This window comes from Nicotiana sylvestris, chromosome 2 (genome assembly GCF_000393655.2).
Source record: "Nicotiana sylvestris chromosome 2, ASM39365v2, whole genome shotgun sequence".
NCBI classification, from domain to species: Eukaryota; Viridiplantae; Streptophyta; class Magnoliopsida; order Solanales; family Solanaceae; genus Nicotiana; species Nicotiana sylvestris.
The window spans coordinates 184,163,024-184,190,905 of record NC_091058.1 but is presented as its reverse complement, the minus strand read 5'-3'; the positions used below and the strand labels follow the sequence as shown (position 1 = coordinate 184,190,905).

Genomic DNA, 27,882 nt, shown 5'->3' with positions numbered 1-27,882 from the left:
TAGTTGATGCTAGTTTGTAGGAGAAGTATAGTACACAACTTTCTGAACATTTCTTTTGTATTTTTATTGTAGCAGACCTTTTGTTTTGTTAATTTCTATCCAGTTTAGTAGTTCACTTGAAAATAACTTGGTGGTTTTATCTCCAGTTGTTTAATATTTACAACACTTGTTCTTCATTATCTTAAAAGTAGTTATTATATTGTTAGAATACAAATTATCTACAAAAAAAACTTCAAATTATCCACAATCTGGAAACATTGAATGTTGAGATTGTATATAATTTTATAGTTGAATATATATATATATATATATAATTTGTAGGGAATACCTCCAGTTATATTTACTTTCTTTATATAACTGTCAGTTCAAGTTACATTAATTTTTTTTAACTTGTAGTTATATTGTGGATAATAAATATTAACTGCTATGTACATAATGTAAAAAATGGAGGTAGATGATTGACACAATACAGAAAAACATGTTAACAAACATAGAAACAAATTGAAGTTAACTACATTATGATCTTTCAAAACTTAAACGATTACACACAAAATTCTGTTAACTTGAACACACTAACAATTATTTTGAAATACTATTCTAACTACACGATATTTATTTCTTTTTGGGTGCATTCTTGCAAGATCTTTTGTTATGTCATTCACCTCCACAGTTGTCACATGACACCTTGTACTTCTTTGACTTTAGTTCATCATATGTTTTGTATCTTTCCTTTTGAGGTCTTCCTGACTATTTTTTCTCTCCCGTAGGTGGATTTACTACTTCATCAGATCTATGTTGTGGCACATTCCATTTGCTTTCATCGGGAAGGGGATTTACTGATATTTCATAAGTACGCAGCAGGCTCTCCCTTGTGTAATATGGAGAGCAATAGTTTTCATAAGTTTCATTCCTGTGCCTTAGAGCTGCCAAAGCATGCGGACATGGAAGTTCATCAAGTTGGAACTGGCCACAACTATATTTCTTGCTTTCAAGACACACAATGTACCGCTTCACACCATCTATCACAGTATGGATATGATCTGTTGAAGCTCTCACCTACAATTACATAACAAACAGAAAGAAAAATATTTACAATCATAAAAATAGATTAACTACAATTTATCTACAATTATATCTACAAACTATCTACAATCTACAAATTAACTATAATTTGTCTACAATTTATCTACAATCTGGAAACAATATATATTAATTAATTAATTTTCTGCACCAAATAAACAGATCTTACCCTAAGTTTCTGAGATAATGTACTGTTTTTCTCCAATTCTTTGTTGAATTTGTACCCAAGGTATGTGAAAGTACCATTTGCCTTCAATAACTTCTCTCCAACGTTCAAGAAGTGTCCTCATATACTCTAATAGGTCAAATATTGGCAGCTCTCTTGCCTCTTTTGTTACAGCATTCAACGACTCGGCAATGTTTGATGTCATAGTCCAAGTTCTATTCACCGTTGCATGTACTCTTGACCATCTATGATAGCCAATATCATAGAGGTATGATTTAACACGCGGGTATATCTCTTCAATCTTCGACATCATTTCATTAAATTCATCCAGAGTGTATGACCCTGCTGTAGCAAAGTACAATTCATTTAATTGTAGATGACCCTTCTTGAACTTTGCCCTTATATTTGTCCAAATATGCCACACGCAAGAGTAGTGTGGCACGCCCGGATAGGAAATTGATGTTGCCTTCAGGATACTCTCATTCCTATCTGAAACAACACACATTGAAGTTCTTTCACCATATGCTTGCTTGAATTGCTCAAAAACCCACTTCCACGATGCATCGTTTTCCGAATCAACCATAGCATATGCCAGGCAATATTGTACCTACATTATTAGTAAAAAAATAATTAATTGGCAGATTTGAAAATGCATATGAAAACACAAATACATATAAAATACAATATGTATATATATATATATATATATATATATAAAATATCTACAATGTATCTACAATTTATAAACTGCCTACAAAATAACTACAATTTTACCTGCTGCATCCATTGTGCTTGCTGTCAGCATAATCCCCCTGTAGGTTGTCTTTAAGAATGTCCCATCAACCACTACTACTGGTCTACAATATTCCCAACCACTTATTGATATACAAAGAGCAACAAATGCATATAAGAAGCATTCATCTGTTGTCTTCTTCAATTTAACAACTGAACCAGGATACGTCTTCTCAAGAATATAAAAATATTTTGGTAATTTGTTGTAGGCGTTAGCCGGATGACCTCTCAATAACTGTAAAGCCTTTTCCTTTGTCCTCCATGGTTGCATGTAGCTTAGGTTCACTCCGTGTTGGACAACGTGTCAGTTTGTATGTCCTTTGGTGTGTAAATTGTCTTAGGATCACAACACTTTGGCATGACCATGCTACCAACTACAACTGCAATACGGTTGCGCTATATGAATGTATCGTTCATATAGGTGCATGTGTGTTGTCGGTTGAAACTCATGATCTTGAACATTACAGAATCATTAATTGATGTTGCCTTGAAGTGCCAATTACAGTTTTCTGCAACGCATATGAGCCAGTAGCTACAAAAAAATACATTTATAATACAGGTTATCAATGTAGATTTAACAAAATGACTGTTTTAACATAAAGTAACACACTATACAATATAACTACTTTTCATCTACATATCACAAGAAAAATACTGTTTATAAAGGTCTTTTTACAATTAATATCTTCATACCTTCTGTGGCTAGATCTTTTAACCCAAAATTGAAACTTGTGCATGACAAAATAGTGCCTCATTGCAGTTGCAATTGTTTGCTTGTCTTGATACACTTGTCCTTCTTCGATAACACTTTGTGTACCTTCAGTTATTATTTCACTTTGATATTCCTCTATGACGGGAGAGGCTGGCATATCAAGTAACTGTATTGTCTCAGACGAACCTGCATGAAAATAAAGATAAACTGTGTCATATACAATTTTGTAGAATCTTTGTAGATAAACTGTAGATGAATAGAAAATTTTGTAGTCAATTTTTTTTCAACATGTATTGTAGCTTAATTGTAGTATAAATGTAGTAATTTTGTTGATAAGCATGAAAACAATATTGTTTTATACATCCTAAAACTGATTTGTAGTTTATTTGTAGATAAATGTAGGAATTTTGTAGATATTATCGTAAAATCAAACTTCCATAGAATTTGAAACATAACAAACATGCACTTGTGTTCTCATTTGTAATAGCCAATTCCATATTGAAATCTCGTACACTTATGAGTAACGGATATGATCCTAAGCTTTTATTCTCCTTTTTTGTCTCCATATACACACTAACCCCATATTGTTCCTAATATCCATTGGAGGACAATTCTCATTCACAATGTATTTGATTTTTACAATTTTTTCCGAAGTATCAATCATTAATTGCTCTGCAATTGTAGAAATCAACATACTGTAACTTGCATCATCATCAAGCACAATGCCATCAACTTGAAAATCTCTAAATCTTCCATAGCTATCCCAATTGCCATTAAAATGTAGCATGATTGGGATTTTAGACATGATTGCGTGTCGTTGCTGAGGTATTGTTCAATATTTTGTCGCTTTTTTTATTTTTTGGATTAAGAAAAAAGACGAAGAACAGAGAATCGGCAAAATTGATTTCTACAATTTGACTTGAATTTGTTGAATATTTTGTCGCTTTTTTTATTAGTGGATTGAGGAAAAAAATCGACAAACTGAGATTTGCAGAACTGATTTCTACAATTTGAAATTGAGCTTCTGATTTCGACGAACTGAGATTTTGATTTGTAGCGATTGCGAGAATATCGAAGAACAGAATTTGATTATAAATTGAAGATAAAGAATTTTCGTGATATGATTTGATCTGATTTACGCCAAATCTTTTTAGAAGATTCTGTTCCTGAATTTTAGCTCGATAAATTAGGAAGATTCAGCTACTATTAATTAGTATTTAGTGATTGGTATAATAACTGTAGAAAAAATGTGGACAGGGCGGGTAAATTAAAAACTATGCACATTTTTGGTAATAAGGTTTCATATATGATATAGGAAAGAAAAAATCTCAATTGAAAAACAAAGGAAGTGGAATAAATAACAAGCTCTAACTTTTGCCCTGATTTAAGGCATATGACAATATTACTTAATTGATTGAATACAGTACTGTTACTCACAGGTCACAATCAAAGCTGCCCATGGGAAAATAGAAAAGTCATAGTTCCACCATTCGGCAGAGACATGATTACTGGAAGCACACCTGCTTCTGTCTTTGCAAAAAAAAAAGTACAATGTATCTTGCTTTTGTTTTTCACGTAACAACCAACTTCATAAAGAGAAGGGGAGCGTTGGTGTAACTGGTAAAGTTGTTGCCATGTGACCAGGGGGTCACGGATTCGAGCTGTGAAAACAGCCTCTTGTAAAAAAGCAGGGTAAGGTTGCGTACAATACACTCTTGTGGTCCGGCCCTTCCCTGGACCCCGCGCATAGCAGGAGCTTAGTACACCGGACTGCCCTTTTTAACCAACTTCAGAAAGAAACATCAACAGGACAACAATATCTATTTTTCTTAAACTAATACGTAAACAAGTCTTAGTATTGCCATTTATGGAAGCAGATATCACCAGCCCCATTATCCCTTCTGGAAAAATTAACCACAAATTGGTTCTATTAATCTGACATGCATGAGAAACTAGGTTAGAAGACACAGTTTCAGCAAGAAGTAAATCACCTCACAATTACTATTTACTCACAGACTGCTGTCGGATTACTGAGAATGGCTTTCGTAACCAATAACATTATTTTGAGAACTATTCGTTTTTCGCTTTTATTTCTTTCCTCATCTACAAGTAAAAAAATCAAGTAACTAGATCATGAAGAGAGAACAAAACTAGCTTATGCGACAACTACCAGTACATGGACTACATACGATTAGACAAGGAACCAGAATCTCAGTGGCCAGAGTTGAACCTGGTAAATCTTGATCCCAGAACATCAATGGTGATGAAGTGCTAGAGGCCTACGGCTTGTTGGCTTTGCTTAGCCCTCATTGGATCCAGGTTGCCATATGGTTATTTTTTGGAATTTAGGAGTTCTCCCTGGCCAGTTGTTAAAGGTTCACAACTAACAACCTGCAAGGCACAAAAAAACATAAAATCAATATTTAACAACATTTTCTGAAAATGAGAGGATGAATGCCAGTCTAGTTCTGCTTGGGGTCCCAGAATAAAAAACAAATCATTGATACCTAACTGGCAAATGCCCACCACAACTCAATAGAAAAGAGGGGGAGAGGGATTCATCACAAAAATTTGATTGGATCTCTAATCTTCTTCATTCCTTCCCATGACAATAACTAGAATAAAAAAAAAAAGGGGAATGTCAATGCATCCACCGATTCACTGAGTGACTTTTCCTTACCGCTGCCCTTACGTCCCTATCTCTTAAAGCCCTATCAGACTTCCCTTGCCGATTGAAGAAAGCCTTGTATGGCTTCAAACAAGATAGGATACTGTCCACTAGATTAGGTCAAGTGATTAGCAAGACAATAGAGAACCCAATAGAAATTAAAATCAAAGAATCAATTATTCATGGTGCTGGATAAAGACCAGACGTGAGCTGTGCACAAGAACTTAATATATGCAAAATGCCACACCAATGCTAAACAAATAATCTGCTTAATATAGCTCTGGCGGACTGCAGATAATACTACATGGATGAATGCATCTTACGAGATGAAGGAGCTTGTTAAAAACAAATCCCATCACATTAGCCAATGCATCATCAAATTAATGCCCCATCATGACAAGGAAACACTGTTTCTCATCATTACATATCATAAAGGTTGATGAACAAAGCAAAAAGGGACACCGTGGAAGAAATATCAAAAGGTAAAGAATCAGAAAGGAGTCCACTAGTTCTTACAACCGCACATTGTGAAGCTTAAACTAAAAGACCATTAGACCATAACAACATAGCAAAAGACTACAAGAAATGAACACAGGAAGTGACAAAGTTCAGTATTCACATCTGGGACCTTGCATTGCATCATATTCTCTTGATTTCCAAAATAAGAATTGTTTACTCAAATTAAATAGCACATCGTTTCAGTTGAATTTGAACCAAAAGACAATTCATATGTATACTAACATACCGTTCTCATAATACATAGTGAGGATAAAAAACCAATGAGAACTGTACTGGGAGAATGGTAGAACTATAACTAAGGAACCGAAAGAGAAGAAGGTGCTTAGTCTACCTTGGGAGATCATCACAGAAGACTTGCCATTGGTATTGGTTAACTGCTGAAAGAAACTTCCTAGTGCAACTGAAAATGCAAGCTTACATGTCTGTTAGTAATGTACTTTCAAGGTTTTGCACCTCTCAAGCACAAAGAAGAGAGAGAAACAAAAGCACCCCGCTAAAGTTTTTCACAAAACTAGTGAAAGCGTTCTTCAAACTCACGTTAGAAAAATGTAAGATGAAAAGAAACCCACTCACACGTTCTTCAATCCCACAAGATTGCAAGAAGCGTTGAGTAAGCGAAGAAGAGGAAACAAAAGAGTCAATCACACTTTTTAAGCTAATGGTCAAAGAAACTAATTAATCACGTTTATTTTCAGCATATTGAGCCCTTTAAATAGGTCTTAGAATGAGTAAAATTGGTAAGGTTAAGGAAAACTAATCCTAATTAATCTAGAATAAGAATAAGACTAAGAAAACCTATCCTAACTAAAATAGGAAAAAAAATTCTAGTAGGAATAGACTACCAACTAACAATCCTAGTTTGACTAAAAATATAAATATAGTACTACTAAAACAAGAATCAAATTACTAGGAAACAAGAAATAAGAAATCCTAATCTTTATAGAACAGAAATTCTAATCTTCAATGGATTCTTGGACTTCATGAATTTCTGGATTCTCGACCTTCTTGAGCTTGTATCATCCCCCTGGTTGAAAAAGACTCATCCTCGAGTCTACCAGCTTCTGTAGATGGTGCATGATTTGCTATAGTAAAGAATAGGGACCCAATGTTCACCAAGTTTCAAATTACATTTTGCTAGCTTATCATATAGCTTTTTCTTTCTTTCTTTCGTTCTTCCTTCCTTCCTTCCTTTTTCTTCTTCTCCTTTTTTTTTTGGGCTCTGTTTTTTCAATTCCTTCATGGGCAAGAGGCAGAGAGCTTCATTTCAAACCTGAAATTTCCTCCTTTTTTCAGTTATAGAGTAGAATTAATTGCATATTGACTTGATAATTTTTTCCTATAAAACAGTATTGAAATGGCGTCATCCGATGGTAATAAAGAAATGATATAGCTTGGAATTATGCTATACAAGGCTCATCAAGATCCGCAATTAAATGTGTGTTTTGTGAAAAAAAAACATGGTGGTATAATTTGGCACAAATAACATTTGATTGGTGAATGTAAAAATGTAGTACAATGCCCTCTTTGTCCGCCTGATCTCAGGGAGGAAGTAAAAGCATTTGTCGAGAAGAAAAATGTAACAAGAACTCAAATGAGTTATGAAGCATCGGTGCATCTTATTGATGAAGAGAATGAAATGAGACCCCAACCCCCCCCCCCCACCCCCCAAAAAAAAAACAAAAGATGAGGATGCTGAGGTGGATGTGCGGGCACACCAGGATAGACAAGATTAGGAATGAAGATATTCGGAAGAAGGTGGGCGTGGCCCCTGTGGATGACAAGATGCGGGAAGCGAGGCTTAGATGGTTCGGGCACGTGCGGAGGAGAAGCCTTGATGCTCCGGTGAGGAGGTGTGAGCGGTTGGCCATGCTGGGTACGAGAAGAGGTAGAGGGAGGCCTAAGAAGTATTGGGGAGAGGTGATCAGGCAGGACATGGTACGACTGCAGATTTACGAGGACATGGCCCTTGATAGGAAGGTCTGGAGGTCAAGCATTAGGGTTGTAGGTTAGGGGGTAGTAGAGCTTTCCTTACTTCATACCGGGGCTGAAGCGGGGTTAGATTAAGGTTGATCTTAGATGGTTTGCAGTTTATGTTGAATCCACACTATCCTTGTTGTTTATCTTAGCCTCGGGCCTTAATTACTAGTTACTGTTATTGCATGTCATTTATCTTTTGGTTGTTATGCTTCTGTTACTATTACGGTTTCTACTGGAGTTACTAATGAATTGTCTTTTCTTTTCTGAGCCGGGGGTCTATCAGAAACAGCCTCTCTGCCCTATCGGGGTAGGGGTAAGGTCTGCGTACCCATTACCCTCCCCAGACCCCACTTTGTGGGATTTTACTGGGTAGTTGTTGTTGTTGTTGTTGTATATCTTCAAATAGTTCTAGTGGGTCATCCACGTCGCGTACGGTCACAAAAGGTCCTTTCAATCTTTATTTCTCGGGAAACAACAAGAAAAGAGAAAAGGTGATTATGGTTCAGGTTTAGAAGCCAAGAAGATTTTGAGGGATCGCCTCGTAAGTGCTTTTGCAACATGGATGTACGATGCAGGGCTCCCTTTCAATTGTCTTGACTACAAAACTTTTGATAAATTCATTGAGGCCGTAAGACAATATGATCCAGGAATGAAGCCGACTAGCTATGATGAAGTTAGAGTAACTCATCTTAAAAAAAGATGTGAAGAAGATAGACAAGATTGTAGAGGAGCATAGAGTGGAATGGAATAAGTTTGGATGTTCCATTATAATGGATAAATGGACAGCATGGAATGAAAAAATGGTCATAAATGTGTTGGTGACTTCTCCAAGAGGTAGTGTTTTTCTTGAATCTTACGATGCTAGCAACTCTTCTATGGATGTAACCAAAATGTACAACTTGTTTGCAAATACTATAGAGAAAGTTGGAACGAAAAATGTTGTACAAGTTGTTACCGATAATGCTAGTGAGAATGTTAGTGGGGTAAGATGATGCAAAGTGTGTATCCACACATTTATTGGACTCCATGTGCTGCCCATTGTAACAATTTGATGTTTGGTGACATATTCAAGGAAAAAACCATATGCTTCAGGCAACTTTAATATAGTTATCTTTAAAGCTTTAACTTTATTTATACTTATGTCCTATTAAGTATTAACTATAAAATTGTTATTGTTACTTTTACAGTTTTCACTAAGGCCGTCAAAATATATTCTTACATCTGTCAGAGGTCATTATTGTTGAACTTGATGAGGAAATTCACCAATGAAAGAAATTTGGTGAGACCGTCCAAGACTAGATTTGCTACGGTTTTCTTAACTTTGCATAGTTTTTACTTGCAAAAGAAAAACTTGAGAAAGCTAGTTCTTTCATGGAAAGAAAATAAATATGCAAAGGAAGCTGCGAGGAAAGAAACTGCAAAAATTCTTATTTCTCCATCATTTGGAATGACGTTGTTCGGGCTCTTAAAGTTGGTGATCCTTTGATTAGGGTACTTTGTATGGTGGGTGGAGAGAGAAAACCACCAATGGGTTATCTTTATGAAGCGATAGATAGATCCAAAGAAACTATTGAAGCGTCATTTGAGGGAGATCTGAGGAAATAGGAAAAAGTTTTTGAGATTATTGATAGAAGGTGATCGGATCAACTCCATCGACATTTGCATGCAGTAGGCCATATTTTGAACCCGGGATTGTTTTACAAGGATAATAGAGATGGCACTTCAGATTCAGAGTTTTGGGTTGGATACCATAAATGTATTGTGAAGTTGGTCCCCGATGCAGCGGTATTAAATCAAATTAGAGGGGGGAGAGTTTGGTAAGTACACACACGCAGATGGCCTATTTGGTTTATAGGCGGCTATTAGCGCCAGAGACATAAGGTCGCCAGGTAACTAACTTTAATATAGATATCCTTATAGCTTTAATTTAATTTATTTGATTTATCTATACTTATTAACTTTTAAAATATTTTTCTATAGCGGAATGGTGGATGCAATTTGATCATCAAACTTGCAAAACTTGCAAAAGTTGTTGTCAAAGTACTACGCTTAACTTGTAGTGCATCTGGATGTGGGAGAAATTGGAGCGTATTTGAGCATGTAAGAAGCAGATTTATTTATATTAATATATTATATATTGTATTATTATTACTCCCTCCGTTTCATTTTAGATGAGGTAGTTTGAATCGGCACGAAGTTTAAGAAAAAAGAAGAAGACTTTTGAAACTGGCGGTCTTAAAAGCTTAAGGGGTAAAAAGTTTGTGGGGACATGACATTTGTGTGGCTATAAAAGCTTTTCATTAAGGGTAAATGGGTAAAATGAAAGAGTTTAAAGTTGAATTATTTCCAAATTTAGAAATGTGTCATTTGTTTTGGAACAGACTTAAAAGGAAAGTACTTCATCTAATATGAAACGGAGGGAGTAGTATCTATTAATTACTCTCTACAACTTATGCGCGGATTCACTCCAACGAAAAGGAATAGGCTTGAGTTATCGTGTCTCAATGATCTAGTGTATTTAAAATACAATAGAACATTGAAGCATCGTTATGACGCTCGCGATACCATTGATCCAATTTTGTTGCATAACATTGACGAGGCAAATGAATGGTTAACTGGGACCTCCCCCAAAATCATGAAGATGAACACGTGTATGTAGGAGATGATCTCGATTGGGGTACTGTTTCTATGGCAGCTGGAGTTAAGGAGAATATCTATGGTCTTAGAGGGAGTTCTTCACGTTCAAATAACAAGGGAAAGGGAGTAGCTACAAGTTCAAGTCGGTCACTATTTGATGAAGACTCCGAGGATGAAGAAGATGATAGCCAATATAATGCTAACATTTTTGAAATTCAAAAATTTGAAAATCTTGAAGAAGAATAGATGTTGCTTGTTTTAGTTTATGAATCTACTATGACTATCTATTGAGTTTTAAATTTTTGAATTGATATATTTATTAATATATTATTGCTATTATATTTTTAGTATATTATATATATAAAATTTTAACATATTGTCGTTTCACATCAAAAAGGTGAGCGCTTCGCTTCTCGCCTCTCGCCTCAGTGAAGCGAGCCCTCGTCGATATTTGTCGCTCACACTATCCAAAAAACTAATTATGGTACATTTGGACATCATGAGCGGATTGATATTGCTATGGCCCGAGGTTTATGTTGTACGATTATTGATGTGGAACGAGATTTATGTCGTGCAGTTATTGTTGTGACACAAGGTTTAAGTCGTGCTTATTGTTGTGGCACAAGATTTCTGCTGTGCAGCGTGTGGATATGGACCATCCCTTGGGATCGCCCTCCCATGTTTTTCTCTTGGTGGCGTACACGCAGAGTTTGTGAGACACTGATGAGTGTCAAATTATGATGGTATTGGTTGTGAGTTGGGCGTAAAGGGGGAAGCTTAAATTACATAAGTGAATTATTTACGTCATATCATGCATTGACATTCTAGACTCACGTAGAAACATGCATGTATATCATCGATATATGCACATTCATGCAGTTCATATATGCATAGGACTTAATAGTGGATAGTTGCACACCTGGAGAGTGTCGGATTCATAAATATGTTAGTCTTCATAATGCATAGACATCTTAGACTCATGCAGGATCATTCGTATAGTTTCTATTTAGGAATTGATGCGAAATTTGGTCTCTATCATGCACAAACACTCTACATTCACGTAGAAATATTCTGAGTAAAGCTCCTTCGTACAAATCTCATTTATATGTTGATTTAGTGCATTTGTATATGCTTTGATTTGGTTATTTAAAAAGCATGTTTATGACCTTCTTCTTTGATCGAGCACCTTATCATTGATATCAGATGTTCCTTGGTTGTCTCTTGGCTATTTTTCTGTTATTGTATGGTTTATGAGCTACACCGTAATATAACGTGAGTATTTTTTGACTAAACTTCGCCACTACTTCGTTGAGGATAGTCTTGATTATTGAATACATGGGGTCGATACCCTACGTGCAGATTTTGGAGTTGAGCTGTTGTGGAAGTCGAAGGCTAGAATTGAAGATGTAATGGCGTTCCAGTTGTAATCTACCATTTTGTTCATGGTAGTTTAGGACAACGTTGCAATCCTAATATTAGTCGCTCGTGACTTGTACTACTAGTTCTTGGGATAGTTTGTATTAATCTTTGCGTTCTTAATTTATTATTTATTTGATGACTTCAGTTTGAAATTTGAACTATGTTTATGTTGGTTGGCTTCCCTAGCGTGTTGGGTTAAGCGCCATTACGATCCTGTTGGGACTTGGGTCGTGACACATGAACAAAACCTAGTTGTGCACATAGCATCTGGAAGGCTGATTTTGTCAGAATCCTTTATCAAACAAGTTCATAATTTGATTGGTAGCTCTAATAAAAGAATACTCCTCAACTCACTGATTCAGTGTGGGAAAAGAAGATTTAGGGCATTCAAATGCTATTCCCTTGGTAGTTCCCAAGGCATTTTGACTAACAATACATACACAAGGCTAAGCTGGCTTTCAGTTCCCTGGCTTAAACAAAATTGATGCTCAAAAACAACAATGATCTAACAAAGTTTCTTTCTCCCAAAATATAGCTTGGAAGTTGAACATCCTCAGGCAATCTGCAGGAACTAAGTAGGACTCTTCCTAAATCCCAGTTTTCATCTAAGTTGCTCCGACATGTCAGTTTAGGTGCCGCACCCGTGTCGACACGACACTAGTATGGGTGTGGGTATAGGGGATTTGGTCAAACAATTTTGGGTACTTTGACCACGACGGACGGAAAAATTTGAGACGAGATGCAATTTGATTCCCGAAATCATAACCAAAACTAGAGTAAATTTTAAGAAAATAGCATACCTTATCTAAGAAATCAATTCTTTACTTATCTACAACTTGAAAATTAAAAAAAAAAAATTGCTTTACAAGCTATATGTCAGTATTCCATAAAATTTCTCATAATTTAGAGATATTTTTATATTTTTGAATTATTTGTGGTGCCATCCAACTTATTGTCACCACAAAGCTGTACTCAAATATAAGATTGAAAAAATATTTGCAATACAGCAACTTCACAAGTTACTGACAGAACAGTCTCGGACTTGCCCATAGGGTTTACTAACAGAATTCTATAGTTAGGATGAGCACCAGCACCCTATTATATTAGTAACAGAAAATTCAAAGTAACTTGCCAAACAGAGTAAATTTGAGACAATGATATGCAGCATAACAAGATATTAGTAACAGAAACTCAAACTTGCAGAAGAAGCCATATGTTAACATTGGGACAAAATTAAATTCAATTTTTAGATCACTTAATAGCATTCAACAAGAAGAATAGAAAGCACAGATTGCTAACATTGGGACCAACATTAACAGAAGCAAAAGTGTAGCATGGAAAGAATGCCAAAACAAAAGAACCAAACATATGCTGAAAGAAAGAAAAAAAGAGCATACCCTTTTTCTCTTCTTTTTCTTTCTACTCAGTATCTGAAGGCAAATGCGATGAATCGACAGGACCGTCAACTTCAAGCGTCAGATTTTGTAACCCAGGCTTCAATTCCTTATGGTAAAACTCCTCGTACTCCACTCTGTCTCCTGCTTTCTTCTTCACCTCAACAACTCTCAAAGATGGTGTCAACTCAAATATCTCAGCTGCAATAGTCAAAGGTCCCTTTGCACCCTCCTTAGACCCCTCCAAACTCACTCTACAATCCTTCTTCCTCACTGCAAAGCTCACAACTTTAGCAATTTCTTCTAATTTACTTATGATCTTAGGCACCGGAGCCCCCGATATAAACCTCCCTCCATCCTCTCCATCATCAAACAAACCAGACAAGTCAAAACTACGCGAAAATGAAATGATATCAAATGCATTCAAACTAGCAGGCCTAGGCAAACTAGGCGGCTTCCTTCTTATCTCCATTTCAGACTCTGACTCTGACAGCTCAGACGAAGAATCAACTCCTTCTTTATCATCCACATCATCATTTATGCTACATAACTTGTCATCCTCTATATAAAATTTCACATGTTTAAACCCCTTTTTGAACCACCTATTGTTCATTATCTCCGGAATTGTGATCCGCCTTTCAGGATTTGTATCAAGAAGTCGAGTTAAGAAACGAGCCAATTCAGAGGAAAACCATCTAGGACATCTAAATTCACCTTTGTAAATCTTCTTATACATAGCCATAACATTCTGGTCATGAAATGGTAAGTACCCTGCCATTAACACAAAAAGTATGACCCCACATGACCAAATATCAACTTTAGCCCCATCATATCCTTTCCTACCCAAAACCTCAGGTGCAACATAAGCAGGGGTACCACAGAAAGTATGGAACAACCCGTCTTGCTTTATCTGTTCAGAAATAGCACTTAGACCGAAATCAGACACTTTAACATTCCCATCTTCATCTAATAATATATTTTCTGGCTTTAAGTCTCTATGGTACACCCCACGGGCGTGACAAAATGCCACTGCTGAAATTAATTGCTGGAAATATTTTCGAGCAACTTCTTCTTTAAGCCTGCCTTTAGCAACCTTATTGAATAACTCTCCACCTTTCACATACTCCATCACGAAATAGATTTTGGCTTTGGTTGCCATAACTTCGTATAATTGAACAATGTTTGGATGCCTAACTCTTCTCAGGATCGAGATCTCGCGTTTTATGTGGGCAATTAGTCCTACTTTGAGGATTTTTTCTTTATCAATCACCTTTATGGCTACGCACTCGTTGGTTTTGATGTTCCTAGCAAGGTACACTTTTGCAAATGTACCGTGGCCTAGTAATTTCCCAATTTCGTACCGACCCAATATAAGAACTTGATTTTCCTTCTTGCTGTTGCTACTGGAGCTGCTGCTGGTGGTGGCCATGGGTTGGGCAATTGAAAGGATTATTATGCGTTAAAGATTGGAATATACGAAAAGGGATTTGTAAAGTCCACCTTATTGTTGTGTTTGTGGAGGAGCTTCCGCCACGGAAAGTGGGAGGGAGCTATGGTTGTTTGTGGGTTGTCGTGGTGTTGTAGGTAGCTCCTCGGATGTTGATTTTCAGGTTTTTAACAGCTTGTTTGATGGTTGTTCCTCCTTTGTATCCTATTTTATTATTCCACAACAATATTTGTTTTGATTGTTTCATTAAAATTAATTGTATTGTATTATTAATTTTATTGTTCCGAACAATAAAAAGTCCCATTTTTTAAAATAACTGATTTGGTGTGGTGGAATTATTTCCTATTTTTCTTTCCAATTATGTCCTAACTTATTATTCTACAATTCTATTTTACCCTTTATCTTTTTTTCTATTTTAACTCCAAATCTTCGATCTATAACCTACTTTATTTTTTTCCAGACCAATGTTAAAAGTGTTTTGCCACCTTCTATTTTATTTTTTCTCCTAATTTGCTTTTAACTCGATTCTAATTAGTTGTGCTCCTTTGTTTTGCCTTCTTCTGTCTCGCTCATTTGTTCTGCTTTCTTAAGGTATTTTGCATTCTTCTGTTTTGTTTCTTAAAATTATTTTTATATATAATTTTTTATAAATTTAATATTTAAATAATTGAGTGTATTTTAGTAAATTTATCAGTTACAGTACAGTACGATACAGTCAAACCAAACAACAAAATATTATTTAACAATAACAAACAATACAATCTATCCAAACATTATATTCATTAAATGGTACGATACAATACGATACAACACAACACAATACATTATAAACCGATGTGGAACAATGATCCAAACAGAGTGTTAGGTAAGACAAATGATTTTGAGAAAAAGAAAAAAAGGGTAACACGAAAAAGAATGTTATTATCTTTTTTATATTTAAAAATAATTTAACTTTAAATTTTTTTATTTTTCTTTAGTAAGATCTATATATTATTAAAAGCCAAAAAAATGCACCACATTAAGCCAAGTGAAAACCTAGAAAAAAGTCACATGGCATAATTAGTTATTTAGTTAAAAATTAGTTATTGGTTATTATTTATGAATTTAAATATCTATAAATTTCTAAAATAAGAAAAAATAAAAAACTACCCATTCAAAATGGGGAGTAGCTTCTTCCTAATATAGTAGTTTATATATATACATATATAAACTTAAAGGTGTCAAACGGGCCGGGCTGACCCGGTTCCGGACCGGACCGGCCTGGATAGATAGTAAGGGGCCGGGCAGGGCTGGGTTGGGACGGGAACTGGCATGTGCTGGGTAGATTGTTTATACCGGTTAACCGGACCGATACGATCCAGTAAGGTCATGTCAGTTAGGAACCATTTAACTGGCCCGGACCGGCCCAGACGATTCAACGGCTAGTAATTTATAGTCATACAAAATTTTGACTTATTTTAGACCATAAATTTTAAAAGTCTATTTTTATTTCTTAAACTTTTTAACCAGTCAAACTAAATCACAAAAAAAGGCACAGGGATTGTTATATTTGGGGTTCCCCGATAATGGGGTTGCGACACGGATCGATGAGATTCTTTTTTGCGAGAGGGAATGGGGGTGAGTGTAGCGGCTGGGTAGGGTTGTCGGAGATGGATTAGATTGTACACTTTTACAGCTGAAAAGCTTAGGTGATCTAAAAAATAAAATAACTAAATTGGCCCCTTTACTATGCTCGGGTATTAAGGGAGAAGTTGTCGGCCATGGGGGCCTGGAGAAGCAGTGTGGACGCGAGTTATATGTGAAATACAACCACAGACTACATTAGGGAAGCTGCTAGAGAGGTATTAGGGGTCACGAAAGGCTACCCGGAGGGTCACAAAGGGGATTGGTGGTGGGATGAAGAGGTCCAAGGAAAAGTGTAAGCCAAGAAAGCGGCGCATGTGAAACTAATGGAGAACGTCGATGAGAAGAAAAGGAGGACGAATAGGGAGTTTAATAAGAAGGCCAAGAAAGAGGTAAGTTAGCGGTCACGGCTGCCAAGAATGCAACATTTGAACGCTTGTATGAAGAGCTGGGGTAGGGTGAGGGGGAGGCGGTGACAAGAAACTATTCTGGTTAGCCAAGGCTAGAGAAAGAAAGTCTTAGGATCTGGACCAAGTGAGGTGCATCAAAGACGAGAAAGGTAAGGTCTTGGTAGAGGAGGCGTGTATTAGGTGTTTTTGGCAGACTTACTTTCATAAACTCTTGAACGAGGATGAGGATAGGATCATTGAGCTTGGGGAGTTGGAAAGCTCAGAAAGCCAACGTGATTTTGGGTTTTGTAGACGTATTAAAGTTGAGGAGATTATACAGAAGATGAGTAGGGATAGGGCGACCGGACCACATGAGATTTCGGTGGAATTTTGGATGAATGTAGGCCGTAAAGGCTTGGAGTGGCTTACTGATTTGTTTAATGTTATTTTTAGGACAAAGAAGATGCTCGAAGAGTGGAGACGGAGTTTGATGGTCCCGTTGTACAATAACAAGGGTGATATTCAGAATTACAATAACTATAAGGGTATCAAGCTACTGAGTCACACCATGAAAGTTTGGGAGAGGGTGGTGGAGAGGAGGGTGAGGATGAGTGTTTCTATTTTGGAGAACCAGTTCGGTTTCATGCCAGGACGGTCGACTACATAAGCCATTCACATGGTAAGGAGGTTGATAGAGCAGTATAGAGAGAGGAAGAAGGATTTGTAAATGGTGTTTATTGACTTAGAAGAAGCCTACGATAAAATCCCTAGGGAGGTTTTATGGAGTTGTTTGGATATTAGTCGTGTTTCGATGGCGTGCATTATGATGATTAAGGACATATACAATGGAGTTAAGACTCGTGTGAGTACAATGCGAGGAGACTTGGATTACTTCCTAGTGGTAATGGGGTTGCATCAAGGATCGGCTCTTAGCCCATTTTTATTTGCCCTAGCGATGGATGTGCTGACGTGTTACATTAAAGGAGAGGTGCCATGGTGTTTGTTATTTACAGATGACATATTGTTGATTGACGAGATGCGTTGTGTGGTTAATTCTAGGTTAGAGGTGTGGAGACAGACCCTAGAATCTAAAGGTTTCAAGTTGAGTAGGACGAAGACAAAATACTTAGAGTGTAAGTTTATTGTTGGGGCTCATGAAGCAGAAGTGGAAGTGAAGCTGGATACACAAGTTATCCCTAGGAGAGATAGTTTCAAATATCTTGGGTCTGTGATACAGGATAATGGGGAGATCTACGAAGATGTCGCACATCGTATTGGAGTGAGATGGATAAAATGGAGGCTCGCTTATGGTATTTTGTGTGACAAGAATGTGCCACCTAGACATAAGGGAAAGTTCTATAAAGCGGTAGTTAGACCGGCCATGTTTTATGGAGCTGAGTGTTGGCCAATTAAGAAATATCATGTCTAGAAGTTGAAAGTAGCGAAAATGAGGATGTTAAGATGGATGTGCGAGAATCGAGGCTTACATGGTTGGAGATGTGAATAGGACATACCTTGGTTCCCCGGTTAGAAAGTGATAGAGGTTTACCGATGCGGGTAAGGGAAGGGGCAGAGGGAGGCCTAAGAAGTATCGGGGTAAGGTGATTAGGCAGGACATTTGCACCCATGTCTAATTACCTTGTTGTTGCTACTATCTATTTATTACTTTATTTTCACTACTCTTGAGTTGAGGGTCTTTTGGAAACAATATCTCTACCGTTGTCGACGCCCCATTTTTTCTCTAACCGTAGGGTCAGAAATCGGGTATATGACATTGGGAGGACAACTCTATTCCCTTTCGAGAATTGGGTTTAGAAGTTGAAGAGTCGCCACCTAATGATTATAGTGCATTAGGACACTTTAAGAAGGGCTTGAGATGAAGAGACCAGAGATTAGGGTAAGGGCTAGAAATTATCCCGAGGGGAAGGTATTAGGCACCCCTCAAGATCCACTAGTATGGTTCCCGACCATGTTACAATTGTGACTTTACAAGTAAACAATCAAAGTTCAAATAAGGACTCGCATATAACATTGCAATTAGGTTAAAAACTTTCGAAGGTAAGTAGAGAGGGCAAAAATTCATGAAAGAGATTTGAACAGTCTTACAAGAAGAGATGAAAGCAAATAAAGGGAGGGGGATCCTAAGTTTATAATTAATATGGATCACTTCAATGCAATACCCAGCGATCACTCCTCGGAAGAGGGGTCGCACGTGATATTAGCGCATCGGTCATCATATCCATATCTACCCTTCCCACCCCGTTAAGGTGTTAAAGCGCGAAATGGTATCGTTACTTATTGCATGCTATTACCTGTCCCAATCCTATCAGTCCCGGAGGCATGTGGGAATACTAATCCTAAAGGGGAGGGAGTTGGGACTTTTGCGGAGTTTCAAAAGGATAAAAATCTAGGCGACAAGCTATAACAGATAGCAGTTAAAAGGGATACAAATAGTAGTTAAGTCTCAAGTCGGCCTCCTTATTCAAAGCAGCAGATTATTTAGCATGACTTACAAATACTGGTTTGGTCTGTATTAAACTTAACGTAGGAAGGGTGGCTAACTTATCACATATTTTCAGATAAGAGGTCCAAATTAGGCCTGCCTGCTGGTTGTAATTATCAAAACTGATGCAATTATAAAATTTTACCCTAAGGTTTGCCTAGGTGTTAAACAGAACTTATAGGCATGATATCTATAAGTTTCAGAAATAAAGAAGTAGACTGATTGCAGAAAAGAATTAACAGTTACAAAAACATAAGTTCTGCAGGTGCTTACGCGTAATTGCTACTGATTTTAGACGAATTGGCGATTCAAGTTAGTTAATAGCTCCTATAGGCATGTTTTCTAAGTGTCACTGATTTTAAACACTGTTTTTAAACACTGTTATTATTATACAGAAATACTATAGGCAGGTCATCTATATGCAACTATATAAAAATGCAGAGTTTCAGTGATTTGTAAAATGCAGAACTTTTAGAGACAGTAATTCCTACAAGCATGATCTCTAGATGGGATACAAAATTTCAGAAATGATAACCCCTATAGGTATGATATCTACGCCTTGCATGCATAGTTCCCTGCCATTTTCTACTAGCCAACCCCAAATGTTTATTACAAGATTATTACATACCAGAATTAATTAAAAAATAAATAAAATACGTCCGAAATCAGAATTCCAACCAAGGAGGGCCTAATTCAGACTCCCAGTCTGACATATGTAGTAAACCAACTTCCAAGGATCCAGGTTCCAAAGCCTTCTCTTATTTGGGATGTGTCAAAGTTCCAAGGAGCTTCAAGAGCTCCAGGCAGTGCTTACACCCCAAACATCATTCCAGAATTACAGTAAAGTGCAGTGCGGAAAAGCCAACCCTCAAATGTCCAAGTTCAGAGGGAACTCAAGGTCCCAAGGCAATGCTCATATGAGAGGGGCAAAACTTAAAGTCTAAGAGTAAGTGCAAGTGCAGGGGAGGGGAAATGATAAGCTGGTGGTCATGCCAAGCAATTTGAAGTGCTGGCACACCCCTGACCAATTTGTCATTTTCAAATTGAGGAGTTATGACTTATTGAAAGTCAGGTTCAGGCCTGGATAGCCATTTAAAGGCTACCAGACCATAAACTTTAACTCAGCATACATAGGGGGTAATGATACGGAATTCATACCAAAAACAGTAAACAAAGGAAGAGGGGGGCAAAGGGCATGATCAGCAATGAAACATACTGACACACTCTTTACTTGGGGTCAAAATTTAGTTCATGGACAACAATTCATGTTGCCATGCCCTGAATCCCCATTTATAAACACATAGAGGGTAAGGGAGTATGGATCAAACATTTGCAGGAAAGTAAAGCGTACAGTAGCATATGAACATGTCAAACTCTGCAGGTAATAGGCATAGATATAAGGACTATAAGTAAACACATTAGGATGATTGCTGGGAACTTAGTTAAGACATACCAGTAAAAGAGCAAGAGTAGGATGCAAAGACAAAGCAGTAATAGTATATTAGCCTTGGCTTTTAGCCGGCTAATAAGAAGGAGCAGAGAACAGCAGTAGAGCAAAACAACAAAAGAGAATGCAGATTTTGAAAGTATTCAGTGGTGTGTGTAAGTTAGAAGACTGTTGTCTGTTTTTTGTAAAGACTTAGGGTATTTATAGTCAAAAGTAGGTGGTAAAATAAGGTAAAAATCATGGAAATATGTTAATTGAAGAACTCGGAATAAATTAATCAACGAATCAAGGAAGTACTCCCATTAATTAAGGGAATCAAAATCAAACGAAAAGATTCAGCACCATATAAGGCAAATAGGAAAAATCAGCATAGGATTAAATAAGGAAAGAGTCAAGGTTCAGTATTGCATATAGTAGTCGAGTAAGGCCAAATTCAGGAAAATTCTAATTAAGGAAAGGCTTAAAAGAATAGAGTACTATAACAAATGAGGTAACAAAACCAATTAATTCAAACGGGCGGGTAGAATGTTAGGTTTTTTTTTAAGAAAGTTTTTGAATTACCAATCAATCAAGGAAAATCAGAATCAATCATGTGAAGTCATGATTCTGCATTTTTAACATATAAATAGAGGTAAATGAACAAAAGTAGCGAGCAAAGTTAACTAGGAAGGAGCAAGGGATGAACAAACATAACCACTCAGAGATAGTGAAAACAAGTTAAGATTCAGCAAGATATATTCGAAGCATGGTGACTATGAAACATCAACAAGAATCAAGCAAATAGGCCAGCAGGCAGAACCAAAGCAAGGAAGATTAGGCTAATACACACAATCAAACGAGGAAACATGCTAACATATAGAGACAAGACAAAGGAAATTAGGCTAACACAGGTAATCGAAGCAAAGAAACATGCTAACACACATAATCGAATGAAGAAACATTTTCTAGAAATTAGGGTTTTTAGCAGAGCCAAACTAAAAAACAGTAAAAGCATAGAAATTGGTCAGAATAAACAACGAAAAGGTTTTAATCATAAAGAAAATCAATCGAAGCATGCATAAAAAGAAATCCCAGAAATCCTAATTTCGAAGAAAGTAAAAAAAATGGTTCAAAGCAAAGGATCTTTCAGAATAAACTCAAGAATAAACAGAGCACAGAGGAAAACATGAGAATAGCATGAAATGACACCGTTTTTGAGAGATTCAGGAGAGAGTTAGGGTTTCAAAAAAAGAAACCTAATAGAAGTGGAAAAAACCTGTTGTAACCTCATAGATCATGATATATAGGGTGTGATTTCGTCTGAAATCACACCGGAGAACTCGCATATAGAAGAACCAGGAACCCTAGGTCTCAAATCGCCATGGTCCATAAGCCTCGAAGGTCCTCGAGGTGTTGAACAGGACGATGAGAGGTCCATCGGAGCCTTGGGGTTGAAAGGAGGTGGCCGGAGATGGCCGGGGAGGCGGTGGATTCATCGGAGAGAACCAGAAGGTTCTAGAGGGAAGGGAGACCAAGAGTCAGTATAGAGAGAGAGAGAGACCGTCTTGGAAATGAGGGGTCTGGGGGGAGGGATTGTTGGGATTTAATTTTAGGAAATAAAATCTGGGCCGTTGATCTCATTTGATCAACGACTCAGATTAGATCGGAACTGGACCGGGTAATTGAATTGGGTACGGGTCGGGTTCCAATTGAAATGGGGCTAGAAATTGGGCCAATTGAGGCTACAATTGAAAGGGAGAAAGGCTGTTATTGAAATAGAAATAGGCTAAGTGTTAAATAGCTATTTCCCCTTTTATTTTATAAAAATAGTAATAATGATTTTAAAAGTAAATTAAAAATACTGAGCAAACAAATACTATATAAATATCAATTTAAAAATAGTGGAACCAGTTTTATAATTATAAAATGCTATTAATCATAAAATAGGCCATAATTGCAATTATATGCAATTAGCTTAAAATGCCAAATAAATTTGTAAAAAATATGCAAAAATTACCTTAATTATATTTTGGTGTAAATACGGGAATGAAATAAGTTATTCACCAAAAATGATAATTTTGAGAATAATTATTGGATTTTGTGGTATTAAAATAGGTAGTAAGTCGGTTTAAAAATCGTTAAAAAATACTAAAATTCTTGGGTGTGCTTATATATGCACATACATGCTATTTTGGAAGTATATTGGGTACAAAAATACCTAGGGAAAAATTGGGTATCAACAGTTTCCCCTCTTTACCCGAGGAGGATGAAAGAGTTGTCGGGTAAAGATAAGATGGCCAATTTTGACCGGAAGCGGCGATTGAAAAGAATTTTGACTGAGATCTGGTTTTTGAGCTGCCTACATATCCCTGGTCTTACAGGAATCAGGTCATATGTAGTTCAGGATCCATTGAGCGGAATATGCCGATGGAGATTTGAAACGGACGAACGCGATGTTTAGATTGAGAGAGGTTTCTGAAAATCGATAGGCTGCGGGAACCGGAGCGAGATCGCTCCTGCTGAGACGGCCGTTGCCAGCCGATGTACCTGTAAGTAAGCAATACGAGCGCATATTATGCATAAATTTAAACGTGATGCAAGTTCCCATCGGACCATGAATGTTGTCTTTGGACGGTTAGGATGACATCCTCAGACCATGACATCCTGGGTCAGGAAGCGTATAATAAAGGATTCGCAGGCTATGAAATGATGTTCTCGGGCTATGAGAATGATGCCTCCGAACCATGATGCCTTTTAATAATGATATGCAAAAGGTAAAATAGGGGTCCTCAGGCCATGGCATGGCGTTCTCGGGTTATGCAAATGGTACCTCCGAACAATGATGCCTTTGGACAATTTGGCGATCTTTCAGCCCATGAAATGCAGAAGGTGGCGATCTTTCAGCCGATGCGAGATGTAAAAGGTGGCGATATTTCAGCCATGCGAGAGAGATAAGGTGGTGATCTTTCAGCCATGCAGGATGGAGACAGAGCTTAGTCTCGGAAGGCAGAGAGGTAGCCTTATGCAATGCAAGAAATGTAGACGGAGACAGATCTTAGTCTCGGAAGGCAGAAAGGTAGACTTATGCAATGCAGGAAATGCAGATGGAGACAGAGCTTAGTCTCGAAAGGCAGAAAGGTAGCCTTATGAAAAATGTAGATGGAGGTAGAGCTTAACCTCGGAAGGCAGAAAGGTAGCCTTATGCAAAATGTAGATAGAGGTAGAGCTTAACCTCGGAAGGCAGAAAGGTAGCCTTATGCAAAAAATGCAGATGGAGGTAGAGCTTAACCTCGGAAGGAAGAAAAGTAGCCTTGTGCAAAATGTAGATGGAGGTAGATCATAACCTCGGAAGGCAGAAAGGTAGCCTTATGCAAAATGTAGATGGAGGTAGAGCTTAACCTCGGAAGGCAGAAAGGTAGCCTTATGCAAAAAATGCAGATGAAGGTAGAGCTTAACCTCGGAAGGCAGAAAAGTAGCCTTATGCAATGCAGAAAATGCAGATGGAGGTAGAGCTTAACCTCGGAAGGCAGATAAGTAGCCTTATGCAGTGCAAAAATGTAAAAAGATGATCAGTAGTAAGATCTCTTAGCTGATAGCCGATTACGATAATATGACTGCTAGGGAGATTGTGTACGGATAGCAATTACGGGCAAGTGATGATTCTGAGAAGTTTCATTCTTGGGAAAGTATGCGTACATAAATATACCTGACGATATTGCGAGTCGAGTGCCTGCATCCAAAGAAAATCGTGAGTTTTGTGAGGGGAAAAGTTAGTTCGTCTTCCCCAGACTCTTGATGTTGTGTGTCATTGGGGTAGCGTCACTAAACAACAGCAATCCGGATAATAATTATGCATGATTTAGTAAATATAACGTAAGTATATAATAGAAAATAGTTTTCTTTAGATGATCCAACGACTGCGACGTGGTTCAGGACATTGCAACCTCTTTTCTCCGGAATTTTGAGGGTCCTCCTCAAAATTCTGCCCCAGTTTACTGAGCGGACATTTCTGACGGCTGTGCTAAATGACTAAAAAACATCTTTGGAATTTTGAGGGTCCTCCTCAAAATTCTGCCCCAGTTTGCTGGGCTGGCGCTTCTGGCGATGCATGAACTAAAATTAACTTCGGAATTTTGAGGGCCCTCCTCAAAATTCTGCCCCGGTTCCAATAGCGGGGAAAATGGAATTTTTATTAAATTATGACCGAACCCATAGGGCTGCCTACGTATCCCCTCTTAAACGGGAATCAGGTCAGGCGTAGTTCAAATTACATCGTTAAGGGAATCATAAGTGGTTACACATAATATCGTTTCACTGCATCTGAATTGATTGGCTTCGGCCAGACTTCGCCGTCCATCCCTGCAAGAATAAGGGCTCCTCCAGTTAGAACCCGGTGGACCATGTACGGACCCTGCCAATTGGGGGAGAACTTCCCCTTGGCTTCATCTTGATGTGGGAATATTTTCTTCAACACCAGCTACCCCGGTGTAAACTTCCTTGGCTTAACCCTTTTGTTGAAGGCTCTGGACATTCTGTTCTGATACAACTGACTGTGGTAAACCGCATTCATCCTTTTCCCATCTATAAGGGCTAACTTCTCGTAGCGACCTTTTACCCATTCTGCATCATCCAATTCTACTTCTTGTATGATCCTTAAGGAGGGGATTTCTACCTCGGCGAGGATGACCGCCTCTGTACCATAAACCAGCATGTAGGGAGTTGCTCCGGTCGATGTGCGGACTGTAGTGCGGTATCCCAATAAGGAGAATGATAACTTCTCATGCCATTGTTTGTGTCTTTCGACCATCTTCCTTAGTATCTTCTTGATATTCTTGTTGGCTGCTTCCACAGCTCCATTCATCTGAGGACTGTAGGTTGTAGAGTTCTTGTGTTTGATCTTGAAAGTTTCACACATTGCTTTCATCAAGTCACTGTTGAGATTGGAACCATTATCGGTGATGATTGATTCCGGAACCCCGAATCGACAAACAATGCGGTCGCGGACGAAACCCGCCACAACCTTCTTAGTGACTGCCTTGTATGATGCTGCTTCGACCCATTTGGTAAAATAATCGATTGCCACTAGGATGAACCTGTGCCCATTTGATGCGGCAGGCTCGATAGGTCCGATAACATCCATTCCCCAAGCGGCGAATGACCATGGTGAGCTTGTCATAGTAAGCTCGTTTGGAGGCGCATTTGTCATATCTGCATGTATCTGACAGCGATGGCATTTGCGAACATACTGGATACAGTCTGTTTCCATAGTCATCCAAAAATACCCTGCTCGAAGTATCTTCTTTGCTAAGACAAAACCATTCATGTGCGGCCCGCAGGTCCCTGCATGCACCTCGTCCAATAGCCTGGATGCTTCTTTTGCTTCGACACACCTTAGTAGACCCAAATCGGGAGTCCTCCTGTACAGAATTCCTCCACAGTGAAAAAAGGTTGCTGGATAGCCTACGAAGTGTACGCTTCTGAGTAGTGTTGGCAAGTCCTGGATATTCCCCTATTGTCAAGTACTCCTTGATCTCATGGAACCATAGTTTTCCATCCGCTTCTTCCTCAACGTGGGCACAATAAGCTGGCTGATCATGAATCTTTACTGGGATAGGATCAATGAAATTCGTATATAGATGTTGGATCATGGACGACAAAGTAGCTAATACATCAGCAAACTCGTTCTGGACTCTGGGGACGTGCTGAAATTCTGTCTTTGTGAACCTTTTCCTCAATTCCTGTATATGATACAAATAGGGAAGTATCTTAGAGTTCTTGGTTTCCCACACTCCTTGAACCTGATGTATGAGCAAGTCTGAATCTCCGATCACTAGCAACTCCTGAACGTTCATGTCAATGGCCATTTTGAGGCCCAAGATGCAGGCTTCATATTCGGCCATATTATTGTTGCAAGGGAACCTGAGCTTGGTGGATACCGGGTAGTGCTGGCCGGTTTTTGATACTAAGACTGCTCCTATTCCAACTCCTTTGAAATTTGCAGCTCCGTCGAAAAACAACCTCCAACCATCATAGGATTCTGCAATATCTTCTCCTATGAAAGATACCTCTTCATCGGGAAAATATGTTTTTAGGGGCTCGTATTCTCCGTCCACGGGATTCTCGGCGAGATGGTCCGCCAAAGCTTGCCCTTTGATTGCTTTCTGGGTCACGTAAACAATGTCGAATTCACTTAGCAGGATCTGCCACTTGGCAAGCTTGCCAGTTGGCATGGGCTTCTGGAAGATATACTTTAGAGGGTCCATTCTGGATATGAGATAAGTAGTGTAAGCATAGAAGTAATGCCTCAACTTCTGCGCGACCCAAGTCATAGCACAACAAGTGCATTTTAAAAGAGAATACCGGGCCTCGTACGGTGTGAACTTCTTACTGAGATAGTATATGGCTTGCTCCTTCCTCCATGTTTCATCATGTTGTCCTAGAACACAACCAAATGCTCTATCCAATACCGCAAAGTAAAGCAATAGGGGTCTTCCTGGCTCAGGCGGAACCAAGACCGGTGGCGTTGATAGGTATTCCTTGATTCGGTCAAAAGCTTTCTGACAATCATTAGTCCATTTGGTAGCAGCGTCCTTCTTCAACATTTTGAAGATAGGTTCACAAATGACCGTGGATTGAGCTATGAACCGGCTGATATAGTTGAGTCTTCCCAGGAAACTCATCACATCCTTCTTATTCTTTGGCAGCGGCAATTCTTGGATAGCTTTGACCTTTGATGGATCCAATTCTATTCCTCGACGACTCACGATGAAACCCAATAATTTTCCAGCAGGAACCCCGAATGCACACTTGGCAGGATTCAGTTTCAGATGTACCTCCTCAGTCTGTTGAAGAACTTTCTTAGATCTGCCATGTGATCCCTGGCTTTCTTGGATTTGATGATGATGTCATCCACATATACCTCGATCTCCTTGTGTATCATGTCATGAAATATGGTAGTCATGGCTCTCATGTAGGTGGCACCAGCGTTCTTCAAACCGAATGGCATCATTTTGTAATAGTACATTCCCCACGGTGTGATGAAATTCGTTTTCTCTACATCTTCCTCATCCATCCATATCTGATGATACCCAACGAAACAATCAACAAAAGACTGCAACTCATGCTTGGCG

At 38.1% G+C, this 27,882-nt stretch overlaps 2 protein-coding genes across 4 annotated transcripts; both read right to left on the bottom strand.

Moving 5' to 3' along the window:
* Positions 1 to 747: 747 nt before the first annotated feature.
* LOC104242117 (uncharacterized) lies at positions 748 to 2,309 on the bottom strand. Its single transcript, XM_070167067.1, has 3 exons — positions 2,013 to 2,309; positions 1,305 to 1,853; positions 748 to 1,056 (listed from the first exon to the last, which is right to left on the bottom strand). The coding sequence occupies exons 1-3, from the start codon at positions 2,307 to 2,309 to the stop codon at positions 748 to 750; spliced, it is 1,155 nt and encodes a 384-aa protein (XP_070023168.1).
* Positions 2,310 to 4,108: 1,799 nt separating this feature from the next.
* Positions 4,109 to 14,991, bottom strand: LOC104242116 (CBL-interacting serine/threonine-protein kinase 12-like). 3 transcript variants are annotated; one of them, XR_714903.2, is made up of 3 exons: positions 13,368 to 14,991; positions 6,269 to 6,337; positions 4,109 to 5,141 (listed from the first exon to the last, which is right to left on the bottom strand). XR_714903.2 is itself a non-coding variant. In XM_009797115.2 (2 exons), exon 1 carries the CDS (start codon positions 14,791 to 14,793, stop codon positions 13,390 to 13,392), a length of 1,404 nt encoding a protein of 467 aa, XP_009795417.1. In that variant the 5' UTR covers positions 14,794 to 14,990; the 3' UTR covers positions 4,109 to 5,141; positions 13,368 to 13,389. The 3 variants fall into 3 exon arrangements, 2 of the variants coding, with proteins under 2 accessions (XP_009795417.1, XP_009795418.1); XM_009797115.2 differs by lacking the exon at positions 6,269 to 6,337 and having other exon boundaries at positions 13,368 to 14,990; XM_009797116.2 differs by lacking the exons at positions 4,109 to 5,141; positions 6,269 to 6,337 and adding an exon at positions 6,605 to 7,207.
* Between the last annotated feature and the right edge of the window lie 12,891 nt (positions 14,992 to 27,882).

Coding starts and splice junctions, on each gene's coding strand:
- LOC104242117 (XM_070167067.1), bottom strand. CDS start 2,309: ATGCAACCATGGAGGACAAAGGAAAAGGCTTTACAGTTATTGAGAGGT. Junction 1,854..2,012: donor TGGATGCAGCAGGTAAAATT/GTAGTTATTTTG, acceptor CTAATAATGTAG/GTACAATATTGCCTGGCATA. Junction 1,057..1,304: donor GGTACTTTCACATACCTTGG/GTACAAATTCAA, acceptor ATGTAATTGTAG/GTGAGAGCTTCAACAGATCA.
- LOC104242116 (XM_009797116.2), bottom strand. CDS start 14,793: ATGGCCACCACCAGCAGCAGCTCCAGTAGCAACAGCAAGAAGGAAAAT.